At 45.1% G+C, this 14,219-nt stretch overlaps 1 protein-coding gene and 1 long non-coding RNA gene across 3 annotated transcripts in view; one reads left to right on the top strand and one right to left on the bottom strand.

Annotated features, from left to right (window-relative positions):
- Positions 1 to 2,379: 2,379 nt before the first annotated feature.
- LOC148639888 (uncharacterized) lies at positions 2,380 to 3,429 on the top strand. Its single transcript, XR_015930715.1, has 2 exons — positions 2,380 to 2,499; positions 3,116 to 3,429. It is a non-coding gene; the product is annotated as an uncharacterized LOC148639888 (long non-coding RNA).
- A 5,546-nt stretch (positions 3,430 to 8,975) lies between these two features.
- Positions 8,976 to 14,219, bottom strand: part of LOC148639887 (immunoglobulin superfamily DCC subclass member 3-like) — a 42,778-nt gene continuing 37,534 nt past the window's right edge. Inside the window, exons 12-14 of one of the 2 annotated variants that reach the window (XM_088621528.1) lie at positions 13,956 to 14,085; positions 12,140 to 12,278; positions 8,976 to 11,059 (exon numbers count right to left, since the gene is read on the bottom strand). In XM_088621528.1, coding sequence (XP_088477654.1) covers positions 10,943 to 11,059; positions 12,140 to 12,278; positions 13,956 to 14,085 — 386 coding nt within the window. In that variant the 3' untranslated portion in view covers positions 8,976 to 10,942. The remainder of the gene's footprint in view (positions 11,060 to 12,139; positions 12,279 to 13,955; positions 14,086 to 14,219) is intronic. The other variant, XM_088621529.1, reaches the window with a different exon arrangement.

The following is a 14,219-nucleotide window of genomic DNA, read 5'->3' as shown; positions in this document are numbered from 1 at the left end:
AAAAAGATGCAAGAAAAATGCTCAGAGGATATTGCCAGGCAGTGACCTATGCTGTAGATTTCATGCAATTTGCTTTCTTTAAAGAATGAATGATTGTGTCTAGCCCATACAGTGTTACCCGATAATTCCTCACCATTGCTTTCTGTGGTGCGAGAATGTCGTTTTATTGCGAAATGTGCTTTTTGTGTATTGAAAAGAGCTTTGAGATGATTGCTTTCAAAGGTGATATATAAAACAGAATTTCTTATTATCATTATTTGTTAGCAATACTTTATTTTGCAGGAATTTGATCAAACGCCAATGAAGACGGACAAGTGATGTTTTTGGGGGTAACTCAACTGGCCGCAGAGAGCAACAAAAAATGCTAAAATGGGGCTGTCGGTAATTTCCCCCTTCCAGTTAATGAGGCGCGAGTCAGGGAGTGACAGCTGTACGCGCAAATTCGGGAGGAAGGAGGGACACAAAAACATAAATCCGCAAGACGCACAATATTGATTAATTCGACAAGTGTAAGTGGGTGTGATTAGGATTTTACCCCTTCATGGATCTTCATTTTACAGCTCATTCATCTTGGATATCAGTTACACTGCATCAGAAAACAAAAAAAATATTTGTGGGGTATGGCACAGTCTGGACTTGAACCAGTAAACTCTTGGGATTTCTGAACATGTCCTGGGTGCACTCTGCCTTGCACCCGTTGCTTGCTGGGATAGGCTCCAGCTCCCCCACAGCCCTGAATGGGTCGAAGTGGTTAGAAAACAGATGGATGGAGACCAACTACCACACTCTTCATCTCACTTTACAAATCCCCAATCAGCCTGTGTGTACTTGAGTCGCTCCATCTCAATATATTGCAATATATGAGATGCTAATACAGAACTTCAATCGTCCCCTTCCAGAGTAGAATACAATAAGACCGACAACAATTTCACACCAAAATGGAAGGACTGGAAAATGAGATTTTCCAAAACACGCAGACAACACTGGTGTAACAGTGGCTGAGGCCTGCGATCTGCTGCCTTGTTTTTAGTCAGCTTTCTTGTGTTTTTTCAATAATTTGTTTCATTTCTCTCACCAGTTTCCTTTCCTTGGCCCCATAATCGCATGCATTACTCACCTGGTTTAACTGCAACCTGTTGGGGACAGGAGATCTTCTCTCTTGGCTTGCAGTGTTGTGGAGGTTTTGAACCACATAGTTCTGATCGTACACTGACAAGCTAAACTGAGTCTCTTTCGTCTTGAAGGAAGACAACAAGGGACCTGAGATCCTCAAGGGTACTTTTCACTGAATCCCACAGAGAAATCGATTAACAGCAAAAACACAATCCGGATGACCCCCGTGAAAACTGTGGGGCTGTGGGAGTGTGGAACAAGTATGGTATAGTATGAGGTTGCAGTCTTCAATCTGGATTCTTACAATAAATGGATGAGTTCCTTGAATCAGCTGCTAACTACCAGAAGGGCTAGATAGCCGAATGGTCGACTGTGTTTGGTTGAGAGTTTTAAGAGTTTTCACCTCTTCTCTGCTACGCGACAGGTTAAACTATTTTGCGTGTTGCATACACCGAAATCTAGCATAAATGACTATTGTAAAACCAAGCCAAAAAATGTTTGACCTAAAAACAGCATCAGTAACACTGTTCATTTAACGACAAACTAACGTCGTTTAATGCTATCAGAACTGCGTAGCGAGTATTTAACCAGAGAAACATTTTTTTTTACAAAATAATCAGCATTTTCTGTAAACGTAGCATATGCTGAAGTAAAAATAACACGTACAGAAAGAGTAAAGAAATTAACCTGTAAAAATACACTTTCGAGCCGTGACCCAGATCGGTATAAAAGACGTTTTCTGACTCATCCATAGGAAAAAAAACGGGGAATATAATAATCTAACACGCTTTCAAATTCCTCAAACTATGAGTCATAATTTAAATTGTTATCCGCCGTGGTAAAATGTGGGGAACTGGGAGAACAAGCAGAAAATAAGTCGTAGCCAAGGAAGGTTTTAGCTCTAAATTAAGGAGAACTAACCCCTGAATCATCTGTAAATTCAATTTAAAACACTGGCTTCCTAAATGGCGGGAATCATCTGCCTTTAAAACGCAAGCAGTATACTATCGATTTTTTCCTTGGAAATGATCTTTTATATGATAATGCATTTCACTCCACACTTAATAGCACTGTTGTTGCTGAAAGCGAAATTCACCCATCCTCCCTGCAGTCAGACATTTTTACCTGCAAATTGGAAAATACATCATTATTACCTTGCCACTCTAGACCTTCTCGGGTGAACATGTGCTGACTCGGGGTGCTTCTTGAACTTCCTAAACCTGCTGTCCATTGTGGATCGTCCATCGTATCGGCCCCCCCCCCCCCCCAAAGTACCTACTGGTTCCCATCTCTATAAGTAGCCCAACTGCGACTTATGTTTTCCTGTGATCTGAAAAAACACTGCGTTCGGGAAAGACTATTTTATTTTCTTCCCTCATCCTAAAGGTAGGACAAATATATTCGAAGGTAAAACGTGCATTTTTGTTCGTTATTTGTCTTGTATTAGCAAAACAATATTAGTTTATGAAGATTTGTATAATAACACGTTTATAGGTACGAATCACTACGCTACAATGCAAACCTAATTCTTAGGTAAAGGAAGAAATATAACGGGTTTCAGAATCTCAGGAGTTCGCTATGAGGGCAACAAGTACAGGCTTTGCAACATTTAATTGAGGTTGTCAGGTTTTTAATGAGGTTCAGAGCTCTAAGCGTTGAAAAGGTATTTTTAGAAATGAAATGAAGCGACTTGTCCATTAGCCCCTAACCATACTGTCAAATCATACTGTATCTTGTAAGGATAAGCATATAACCAAATATGTCCCAGAATTAACAGGGGACCTTACAATTAATTATATTAATTTATTTTTAAAACTGATAAATAGTGAATCCAAAAAGATTTGAAATAGATTCAAATTTGTCAGATGTATTTGGAAAGTTTAGATACAGATAACGAGTCTGTTGTAGAGGCTGTGCATTGATATAACTCTCAGAAATGAACACAAGCAAGCAAAGATTTTTTTTTTCTAATCAACGTTCATTTGTTTTATTTGGTTTTCAGGCTCCACATAATCTGAAGAGGAGAAAAACAGCGAACAAGTTACAGACAGGCACACTTCCGGCAGTGAGAGAGGCCAAGAGGCAGAATTCTGGTTTCCCTTCCTTCCGCAATCATACTCAGAGACCCCCAACTTCCTGACCGCTCCCCCATAAACGAATGCGATGAATGGTAATTGATTTCTAACCCCTTTCTTGATGACCTATCAATGTCCCCCCAAATATTATTTGTCCTATAATTTCCTTAATTCTGATAACTCTGACATGGATACTTGTTGTGAAAGGTGCTATATAAAAATAAATTGAATTGAATGAAAATGTTCTAAAGGGGGATTTATTTGCTTTTGCTACAATGGCATTCCTCAAACCTGGGGGAGTTAATACCAGAAAATTCCAGAGGATGGAAAAAGAGGCGTCTGTTCTCATTTATTTTGCGACTGTGAGTTGGGGCTCTTGGTTAAAGACATAAGCAGAGGAGTTATGGTGTTGGTGGTGGACAGTAGTATGCACAATGAGTTTCAGTAAAATGAATTCAGTGGCTCTGCTTTCAGTCTAAAAAGCAGTTCTCAAATCCTACTCCTAAACCAAACCAGCAGGTTTTACATGTAAGCATTAAATCGCAGGTTTCTAAAGACTCAGAGTAGTTTAACTGTAATTCATTGGGAGGCGATGTGCAAAATTAAGTAACGTAGAAAGCATTTGGCACAGAAATGATCAGCCCTCAAGGTGCCGAGTTCCCTTAATTGAGCACATTACTTTCTTAATTATTGCTTAATTGGACATTGCTTATTGCTTAATTGGCCAATAACTTACAAGTGTTTGTAATCTTTAGAAACAGGTGATTTAGTGTGACCTATAAGACTTACTGGAATGGGGCTCACCAGGACCAGGGTTGAAGTCACTTGATCTAATCACAGAATGGTAGATTAAGTTGAAAATCATAAGGTGTTTACACCTATTGATGACAAAAAAGAGCAATAAAATAAGAGCCTGGCATATGAGATCTCATCGTCACTGGTTATTTGGTTCATCTTAACACCATTCTCCCTGTTAACTACATTATTTGGTTTGTTAGTCCTTTTTTTTAAAAAAAAAAGACAGCTCTTTTAAAAAGTAAGATGGACAGAGTGACAGAAATTCAGTATCATTAACTCTGTAGCAAGACGCCGGGTTTCAGAACACCAGCCGTTTAGGTCGATTTTTGTCATGTACAGATGAATAAGGCAACTCAAGGACAAAACATCCCCTTAGTTCCCTGCTTAAGGGTTCCTTAAGGGTCTGACTGAAAAAGTGGACTCAGTGAAATCAAAGTACAGATGAAGGAAACAGTATCTATACTGCTTACTTAAGATTTTTAGTTTTTATAGCATTTTATACAGCCAGAGCCTGTCAGAGGTAATTGAAGTGCACAGTTTAGGTCCCACCTTTGTCCTCCTCTTATTAATTGATAATCTGTTAAGAGCTGTTTAGACAGGGGAAAAGCATTGTACTGATCAACCTGATGAGAGTCTGAACTCTCTTCACTAAAATGTACTGGGAAACCACATACCCACGGCAAGCTCTTTTGGGCCGAGCGAAAAATAAAGGGGATTCTTAGGAAAAGTAAAAAAGCATCTTAATCTGGCGATCAAACACGGTAATAAAATGTTCAGATGGAACAGAAACACCAAGGGTGGGGTGGACTGGGGTGGAGAAACTCTGGCACTTGTGGGGTACTGGGGGGGCGGCTATGAAGACTATTTATAGAGCACATGAAAGAATAGTTGAACACAGCAGGAGTTCCCAAACAGAAACGTCTGGAGTATGGAGTGGGATGAGGCGGCAGTTTTTCCAGTCTGATATTATATCAGACAGACCCTGAACACAAGAGGATAAGAACAGAGACATTTCTTTTTTTAGGAATTTTGGTCATGGCAGCAGGAAGGTGCCGTCCCGTTAATACGAGCTGTTCTCTGTTTTGAAACTGAAACAGGGCCTTGGTTGCACAGAGCTTGTGGGAGCCGACACTCCTGACGAGCTGAAAGCAGAGAGGAAGGCCAATTGCCTGTTCTCGTTGTCTCAGTGTGACACTGTTCATGAAGTGCAATCGATTTTCCTTTGTGTTTGTGATACTGTCCGATGCGACTGTCTCTACTGTAACATTACACTGCTATTCTGCAATCACCTTCACTATATAATGCAACTCGTTCAGGGGTATAAAGAGTTGAAAGTATTCTCTTACTGCCTGTTATATTTTAAAAGAGGAAATGAATCAGCTTTGTGGACTTTTTAGAGGAGCACTCTATAGGTTGCTTTTTCAATTAACTCTTTTATGAAGAGCATGGCTTCACAAAAAAGCATATTTTGTGTTTCTTGTAATTCTTTGAAGTGATCCCTTTCCTATTGAAGAGAGCTCTGGGATATGCTTTTCTGAAAGTAACCAAGAAGTATACGAGAAGGATCAGGCCTACATGAGCTCAATACATAATGAGTTGCTGGAACGGGAATTGAAAACGAATTAACTGTGATGAATGATCATGAAGCAGACAACTGCCAAACAAAAGCTGTATAATAATGAGTGAATCTTCCCCCTTTGCCCCATGCTTTGAAAAAGTATCAGATCCTGGAAATTTGATTTAGCCTACTGAGTAGCTACAGTATATCATCATCAGTCGTGACTCATCTATGACCAAATTGCCCCCTGAGGTGTACTCATTGTTAAAAGAGATACAGAAGTACTTTCCTAAAAAGAATATGTGCTCTTTTTAGGAAAAGAAAAATGCATGCAGTTTCTTTTTGTTCTGGTTTTCTGTTCTCTATTGCTTGTCTAATGGCAAGACCGAGCACCGACAGTGGAAGATCCCACTCTGACACCAACATCCCATACTCTACCACCCATATGTAGGTTTCTGCCTATGATTGTGGCCTTATTCCATCAGACACTGCCTGTTAGCCCTCTTCCTCACCGGGAGACACACTGCCAGTTTCAAGAACACATTAAAGCTTTCGTTTAGTTGGTGTCACAGACAAAAAAAAATATGGATGGTTTGGAAAAGGAAAAACAAATGTGTTAAAGCATTTTCATGTCTCATTGGTACTAGCGTTCAGTCTCTAGTTCACTACATCTTACATTTTTCTTTTTTTCTAACCAGTGGGTTTGATTGGCAAACAGAGGGGATGAAAAAACCAAGCACAACTGTGCCGTAGTATTTGAACAGAAAATGTGTCTATAGACGCCTTTCTTTATTTCCCTTGCCTATAAATGAGATCGTTCCTGGCCGCTTTCTGTGTGGAGAAGCGGATAGGATTCTGGGCTTTGACCCAAAGGATTGCAGGCTCATATCCCAGCTGGAGAGACACTGGTGCTGTATCACTGAGCACGGTGCCTCACTCTGTGTGCTCCAGCCTGCATCCAACCGCTACCAAAAGGTTACACCATAAAAAGAAAATAACCTCTGTAAGAGGCTTTGAGGAAAAGCCAGCCAAATACATCAGTCATCTGCTTTGTCCCGCTGACTAACATAAGGACATCAGAATGCTTTTCAGAATTAATCAACCAAGGAATGGGAAACAAATGATTTTCCTTATTATTTTAACCCGTCTTCTTCCAGAGCTTGCACCGCACATGCTCGGATCCAGAAAAGCACTGAACCCGCCTGTCAAACTCATCCGGCTGGTTTCCCTTCCCTCTGTGTATTTTGTTTGGCGGCTGCGGGTTCACTGTTTCAAGATCTCGCGCGTGGGGCGAGGAGAAGTGTTGTCTTGGCTTGCTGTCTTTAATGGCAGGGCCTTTCTCAGTGGCTCTGCAGGCTGTGGTAGCGCACAGGCCTTGCAGGGCTCTGGGAGGAGATACAGCACCAGGGTCGTTTCCAACAGACACGCGCCAGAAAGTGTCACTCACACTGGGGGGGAGAAACCTGAGAAGATCTTCCTGTCAGAGGGGCGGAGGAGACTTTAGTGTTGAGGTATCTGACATACAGGCTGAAATTATGGCTTATAGTCTTATGGCTTCAAGTTCAGTGCATCTCTTTGGATTGGGCGGACTAAGCAAAGTGGCAATAGTTTGGCCAGAAGGCTTTCTTTGACAAAGGCCTCTGGAAACGTGTGGCACAATAAAGGATGAGGGGATGATCTTGCCCAGACCGATCTCATGGGCTCTCAAAGTTTCTTGGCAAGACTAGGCTGGGGCAACAGTTTTGAACTGCCCCTGATCTGCTGAGCAGTGAGGTTCCCGGTGCAGAACAGCTGCCCGGTGTCACCCAGGTGGGGCTCCACTGGAGTGGGGGGTTGAAGTGGGTCCCCTCCTACACGCAAAGCACTTTAAAGATCCTTTGGGATGAAAGGCGCTATATACATGGAATTCATTGAAAACAACAGCATTGTAAAGGTGTCAGCCACACAACTGAGTGAGTATAAGTTTTTGGTCTTGTTTCCAGCTCCAATATATTGAAGTAATTCACCCCTCCCCTAATTTTTTTTTTACCAAAAAAACCCACTGTTCATTTTGTAAACCCCTAATCAACATCTTCACATTATTCTGTAGCTGCTACAAAACAAAAAGTCTCTATTCCTTATAGAGGTAAAAAAAAAAATCAAGAGAAATTCAAAAGCAATACGAATAACAACAATAATAATAATTATTACAACATTTAACAAAAAAAATGAACATCTCAGTTTTGGCAACGTTTCCCATCCTGCAACGGGAAGAACAAATGGTGGGGAAAAAAGGAGTTCTAGAAAAAAAGAACAGTGAAACAAAAGTACACAAGGGTACTCCGTTTAGCCGCTAAGTTTCAGCTAAAGAACTTCTCCCGTCACAAAAACACAACACAACTCTTTCTTTTGGTTTCATTTCGCTTCACTTCGGTAAAAGAGCCACAGGAGTTCTGTAAATGTCAGGCTGTAGTGTGCTGGGTTAACCTTTAACACTCATTAGGGTTTAATTCAACTCTGAAGACAGCAGGGACAGGAATCCTCTGGAGACAAATTTGATTTTTTTTTCTTTCCTCTTTTAGGCAGCTTCCCAATTTTTCATCTTCCCTATTTTGGTTATTTTCAAAATTCAGTCAGAGTGAGGCAGGACTGTCCAGTCTGTGTTCTCTCTGAATCCCATCTGTACTCCTATAAGCTCAATGGGTTGACGATGTTTAGCTAATCTAATTTAAGATCAATCACAATAGCCCGGAGCTCTGCTAAAACCATTCTGCACTCTCCACAGGCCCCAAGGTATTCATTGTTTTAGTAAATTAATCTGAATTTTGCATGGTTTAACCTATAGCTACTTTTGCATTCTGACATATCCATTTCCTGAAAGCAGATGAGATATTTTGGAAGAGGGAAGTTTATACTGCCACAAAGAATTATGAATCTGTCTGTGGCGGTGTTTTTGTGGCTGCGATTTCCCTGCTGTGTTCAAGGTTTAAACAGCTGTCAGCAACCACAGAACACACACTCATACAGTGTGTGCTCTCTCTCAACGCACACACGCATTGCTGTGCTTTGGTCATGAGTAAGTGTCGAGGAAAAGTAAAGACTATGAATGTTAAAATATGCGAGAAGTATTTGGTCATTTTCTGGCAGCTTTTTTTTTGGCAAATTTCAGCTCTACCTTTAGAAAGAGAAAGTAATCCATAGAAGAACACTTTGTAACGTCATAGAAAATCTCCTTGAAAATATATCCCATTTTCAAATTCTACTCTTCTCTTAAAAGTTAAACGTAGTTTAAGAAAGAAAACGCTCCGTCATTCCATGTCTTAAAAGCGAGAATGTGAACAAAATGCCGTCGGAAATATGTTATTATCACTCTTAATTTTCTTTCATAACTTTTGACAGGAAAATATATTTTTATATATATTGGCTTTGGCACATAAACAGCACGTTACATATCCCCGTGCTTTTTATTCGGCTGTGTAATAACGGCAACCTTTCAAGACAGGAAGTGGAATATGGATTTCTAGAAAAAGGAAAAAAATATCTTTTAAAATATGGCAGAAATAGTTGAAAAAGGAAAGCCATTTAAATTCTACATCTTTGGATATAATTCAGCTTGGTTTCCATACAAAATATTTGGGTAGGGTCACAGACTGGGATCCTTCCACGGGAGCAGTGACGCAGCCACCCGCCATTGCCGCGTACTCACGGCAACAAGGGGTTCCCACGGCGACGGGGAGGCGCCCACCAATCGGCTCGGCTTGGGGTCATGGCGGGGGCGGAGCCTCCTTCCCTTTTCGTATAAAAGCCCCGCGACTCCATCGTCCAAGGTGAGAAAAATCAAACCTTCTTCACGGTGGAAGAACATCATCGTTCTCCCATTTTCACATTTTCATCCTCTCCTTTTTTTTTTTCCTGTCGGGGGGAGGGGGGTGCGTAAAGACCGTTCTGAAAGGGCCCGAACACATTAAAGCTTAAATTTCCTCAGGTCCAACATTTCAAAACGAGCCTTCGTGACGAATCGGCAGGTTTGAGCTGGCTCGGGCTGGGTGGGCTGGCCCGCACGAAGCCGGCTCACAAAAGGACACACTGCGGGTGACGCAGGATGCAGCTCTTGATGAGCACAGGTGTATGTCTATATATAGCTTCGTCTGCATCCGTTTTCTCTCTCCCTCTCTCTGGTCAGAAGGGGGGCGCCGTGTCTGCGATGATGGTGGGTAAGGGTGTCACGGCAGCAGGGGAAAGACTCTGGCAGGAAAGCCATCCCTGGGGTTTTTAGCCTAAACTGAGCTCTGTCACTGACCACATGGAATAATAAATGACAGTGACGGGGGGGGGGCAACAAATCTAGCAGCAGAGAAATCAATCTGAATTCATGGGGCACCCTTTTCAGTTTGGGGGTTCAAGTACCCTGCCTCCTGCTTCTCATCCGTGAGCGGAAGTGAGTCCACTCCTCGCGTTGCCAAAGGGCATCGTCAGCAGGATGGAAATCGCGGGGCTTGAAAATCCGCTGTTGAGCACCGATGCGGGTTCTGATCAGCCCCAGGTGCTGAAGGGACGGAGCGGACTGGCGGTTCCCCTGGTCACTCCGGAGGTCAAGGCAAGGAGAGAGGGGCTCTGGTCCAGGGCGATGCAGTCGGGCGGGACTCCGAGACCGCTGGCAGGCTGGCGCGGGACACTGGCGTTGGCACACGGTGGGGGGTGGGGTGGTAATGGCCTCAGGAAAAGGACTATGGGTGGTTGAGGTAGTTTTCCCTGCAGGGGTTTCGTTCCCCGAAATCGCCCGCAAGGAGCCCTGAAACTGCTTTGGCTTGGACATTCTCGTCGAGGTGAGGTAGCTCTCTTTGGGTGAGGTAAAAGTTTGTTTTGGGGGAGGTGGGGGGGGGGGTATAGGCGTGTCCTGCGGTTCCTCCAAAATACCTGCCCCAAGGCTAGCGTGGCGAGAGACAGAATTTCCCAAACTAGGCCGAATAACAAATGGCTAAGGCTGCAGGCGGCATTTTTCCTGTGAAAGCGCTTCCGCTTGTGTCGCAGGAAGCGCTGGCCTGCCCTGTTGACGCCTTAGATGGCAGTAAGGACTGGGGCGAACTCCGAGCGTTTCGCAGTGCGCGCCTGGGAAATACACAGACGCCAATCTGGTCCTAAGGCGATCATTCAGGATCTGTATAGAAATATATAGCCACTAGTCTATAATAAGGCTTTGTGTTTTGGAGTGGGGCTCAGACATAAGGAAGACATCGGTTCTTTTTCTCCCCCATGCAGGCGCTACTGCAGGGGGCATCGGTGACCCCTCTGCTTCGGGGGCGGAAGAGTAAGGCGATCCCCAGCAGCAGCAGCAGCATGGCCAGGGCTGGGGGAGGGGGGGAACCGCAGCAGGCTGTGTGGGAGAGGAGGGTGGGGAGGGGGAGGCTGGCACCGTGTGCTAGCCAGTGCCCACTCCTGCGCTGGCGCCAGTCTGGCCGGCCTGGTGCTGCTCGATGAGGACCTGGCACTGAGACGGCCCTCCCCCTGGCACCTGCGGGGAACAGTCCCGGTTCTGCTGGGGGGCACAAAGAGGGCAGGTGTTAGCCGTGAAGTGGGGGAGGGGGACACACATATACTGTATAGTTCAGGTGGGGAGCTGCGTCAGCATGCGTAGGCTGCAAAGGAACAAGTAATGGGTTTATTCCCTGCTGAAAAGAGAAGAAAGAAAACAACGTTTCGGCCGTGGAGCTTCTTCAGCTGTGAGAAAGACAGGGCAGTCATGTAGGGGGAGAACAAAGGCTGGGAGAGAGGAGGAGCGAGAGGCGGGAGCAGGGGACAGAAAGGGAGGCCAATCAGGAGGTGTGAAGTCAGGATAGGTGATGTGAAGAGAGGTGTGAAATGAAACCTACAATGAATAGAGAGAATTTAGTTATTAATTTGAGAGAAGGGGGAAGGTGTGATCCCAGCTGCAGGATCATTTTAGTTTCTGTTGTCTTTCTGATGTATGAGTTAGGAAAACCATCTTTGCACTCAAAGATGGTTTTCCTAACCATAGTGTCCCTCCCACGCTACATTACCTTTGCTTTCTGCCCTGTCTTTCTCATACCTGAAGAAGGCCGAAACGTTGTGTTTTCTTTCTTCTCTTTTCAGCAGGGAATAAACCCATTACTTGTTCCTCTACTGTATATACTGCTCCTATTCAGCACTGCAATATTCCAACTGAACCACATTGTGGAAGGTTTAATTTAGCCTGTGACAAAAGGTATAATAAGGCAGAATAAAGGTGATTTGCTTTAACAGCTGCAGCAACTAAATCCTTCTACTTGATGTTAAGAGTAAAAGTAATCACATCCAAGGACATGACTGACTCTCAAAGTGTAAAACCAACTTTTGTCACGCGCTGAAGGACAGGACAAAAACTCACAAACAGGATGGCCGTTTCAGAGTGTGAAAGAAAGGTCTTTCTGAGCCTGTGTGCTGTATCTAAGAGCTGTATGGGAGAGCCTTGCAGTGGCTGTAAGCACAGAATCTGCACAAGACTGTGTCCTGCTCCTCTGGTGAAGGATTTCCCACAAGGGCAGGACCCCAGGCAGGGCGACAGCAGGCACAGCAAGAGACAGGAGACTTCGTGCCCCTCAGTGGAGCTTCACCCTACCTGAGGCACTAGTTCGATGGCTTCAGTGTTGCAGGTGACCCCTTCCTTGTGCATGCTGCTCTGCTGGGCCAGGGGTCCCTCTCCGTCTGCCCCCCGGGGGACCGACCAGCTGTCCTGGGTCCCCTTTCGGCAGAACAGGCTGTGGGAGAACAGACGCCAGTCAGTGCCCGCCTTATCCATAGCTGTGTGATTCAAGAGAGAACTCTGCCCTCCTGCTCTCCTCTGATCCCCGACAGAGCTGAGCTGCCTGGGGGTGAGGGGTTGTGAAGCTGGCACCGGGGAGAACCTGTGTGGGGCTGGTAGCCAGGGTAGTTGGGTACTACAGCAGGACACAACTAGCCCCATCCTTGTCCTGGAAATGGGGATCCCTGCTCTGTGTAAGTCCATGTTGTTTTAAGACCCCAATTTTTCTTATCTACCCCTCCAATTTGGAGCTGCCAACAGGTTTAAGACTCAGCTGCCTGGCACTGATTGCTGTGTGGCTCATGCCCACCTTTCTGAGCCAGCTGCAGGCCCAGCAGTGCCCTCTCTCTGGTGCCAGAGCGAGCCCGCGGGTGCCCAGGAAATCAGGAAACTTCGGGACTCTCACTGGCAACCAAGATGATCCCGGCCAACTCAAGCCCACCCTACCCCTAGAGGGTGCCGTGAGGGCTCTGCACCACTGCCTGGGGCTCCCAGGTCAGAGGCAGCATCGACACAGCCCAGGCCTGAGGAAACCAAGCCAGATCACAATCTGCACTGCACTGATGGTCAGCTGGGGAACCAGCTGGGCTCTGTTCAGGGGCCAGAGACTGTTTCGTTCCTTTCTGACGCAAGTGCAGCAGCAGTCTCTTCCAGAAGAGAACCAGAGACCTCAGGGACTGAGCAACAAATTGCGCTGACCTGCGCCATTCATCACTTTAATGGGATTTTTATATCACATGGTGAAAATCAATTATTTTTGAGTCTGCACTCAATAAACTACCATTATTTTTTACCTCCCGCCCCCCATTAAAATCCTTGTATCAGTTGCAAGTTGTATCCGTGACCCTCTTTCTTGATGGCATTACAGAAACGTGTTAATGATGTGATGTCACCCAGTCAGTTATGGGAGTTTATAACCCAGCATATAAAAGCAAAGGGCCAGGAGCTCACAATTATATACTGAATCACTGGGAAATAAAAAGTGGGACTCCCGATCCACAACTACGTGTTCCGTTTCAGGTTTCGTGAGTTGCACGATCATGTACAATAGTCTATTGCCTTGGTTTTGTTCACTTACATCAGTACCATCAGATCTGCAGCTTGGAAAACATGAAACGGAACCCGAATCTCTTTTTCCCTTACCTGGATCGGACCGCTTGTGCCACAGAGCAGTGTTTAGATTGATTACAGACCCAAATATATCAATTCACGAAATGATCTTGGATCTTTGAGGGTTCTGCCTGACCTCTGAAACACACAGGCCTGCGTGTGTACAAATTTCAGCACTGTGATCATTTCTGCTCAGGACTGAAGGATGAAAACACGCAGATGTTATCAGACATCACCCGTTTCTTCCCTGTGCAGTTCCAATTAAATCTGGATTTATATATTTACCTTTTAAATCCACTCTTATCTCCCTTCTGCTTCCTGTCTGCATACATTTTCTATCTTATAAAGAAAATATCCTGTGTAAATCTAGCATAGGCATGCTCCTGAGCATAGCCGACAGTGACTGGCATGCCACTGCCACTAACTGGGCTTCGTTGCCCACTGTGGGAGAGCTGCCCACCGGGTGGCGTGTGAAGGAGATGAGGGTGAGCCCTGCGTGGGCAGCCGTGTGCCCTGTGCTCACCTGCGGCGGTACCCGAACATGAGGAAGAGCACGCAGAAGATGATGCAGGCCATGGCGATGTGGATGCCCACCACGATGCCCGCCATGGAGCCCTCGCCCTCCTGCCGGCAGTTGCACGCTGTCTCGCCACCTGCGGAGAGCGAACCACGCCCGTCAGGCCCGCACGCAAGCACCGTCCTTAATCCGGACCCCAGTCAAGGGCCGGTTGATGCCCCCCCGCTTCACAAAGACCCCATGCCCTCGGCTCGTTATTCAGAGAAACGA

The sequence above is a fragment of the Lepisosteus platostomus genome, chromosome 26 (genome assembly GCF_059453375.1).
Source record: "Lepisosteus platostomus isolate fLepPlt1 chromosome 26, fLepPlt1.hap1, whole genome shotgun sequence".
Lineage (NCBI taxonomy): Eukaryota > Metazoa > Chordata > Actinopteri > Semionotiformes > Lepisosteidae > Lepisosteus > Lepisosteus platostomus.
The sequence above is the reverse complement of the archived record's forward strand: the minus strand, read 5'-3'. Positions and strand labels throughout refer to the sequence as shown.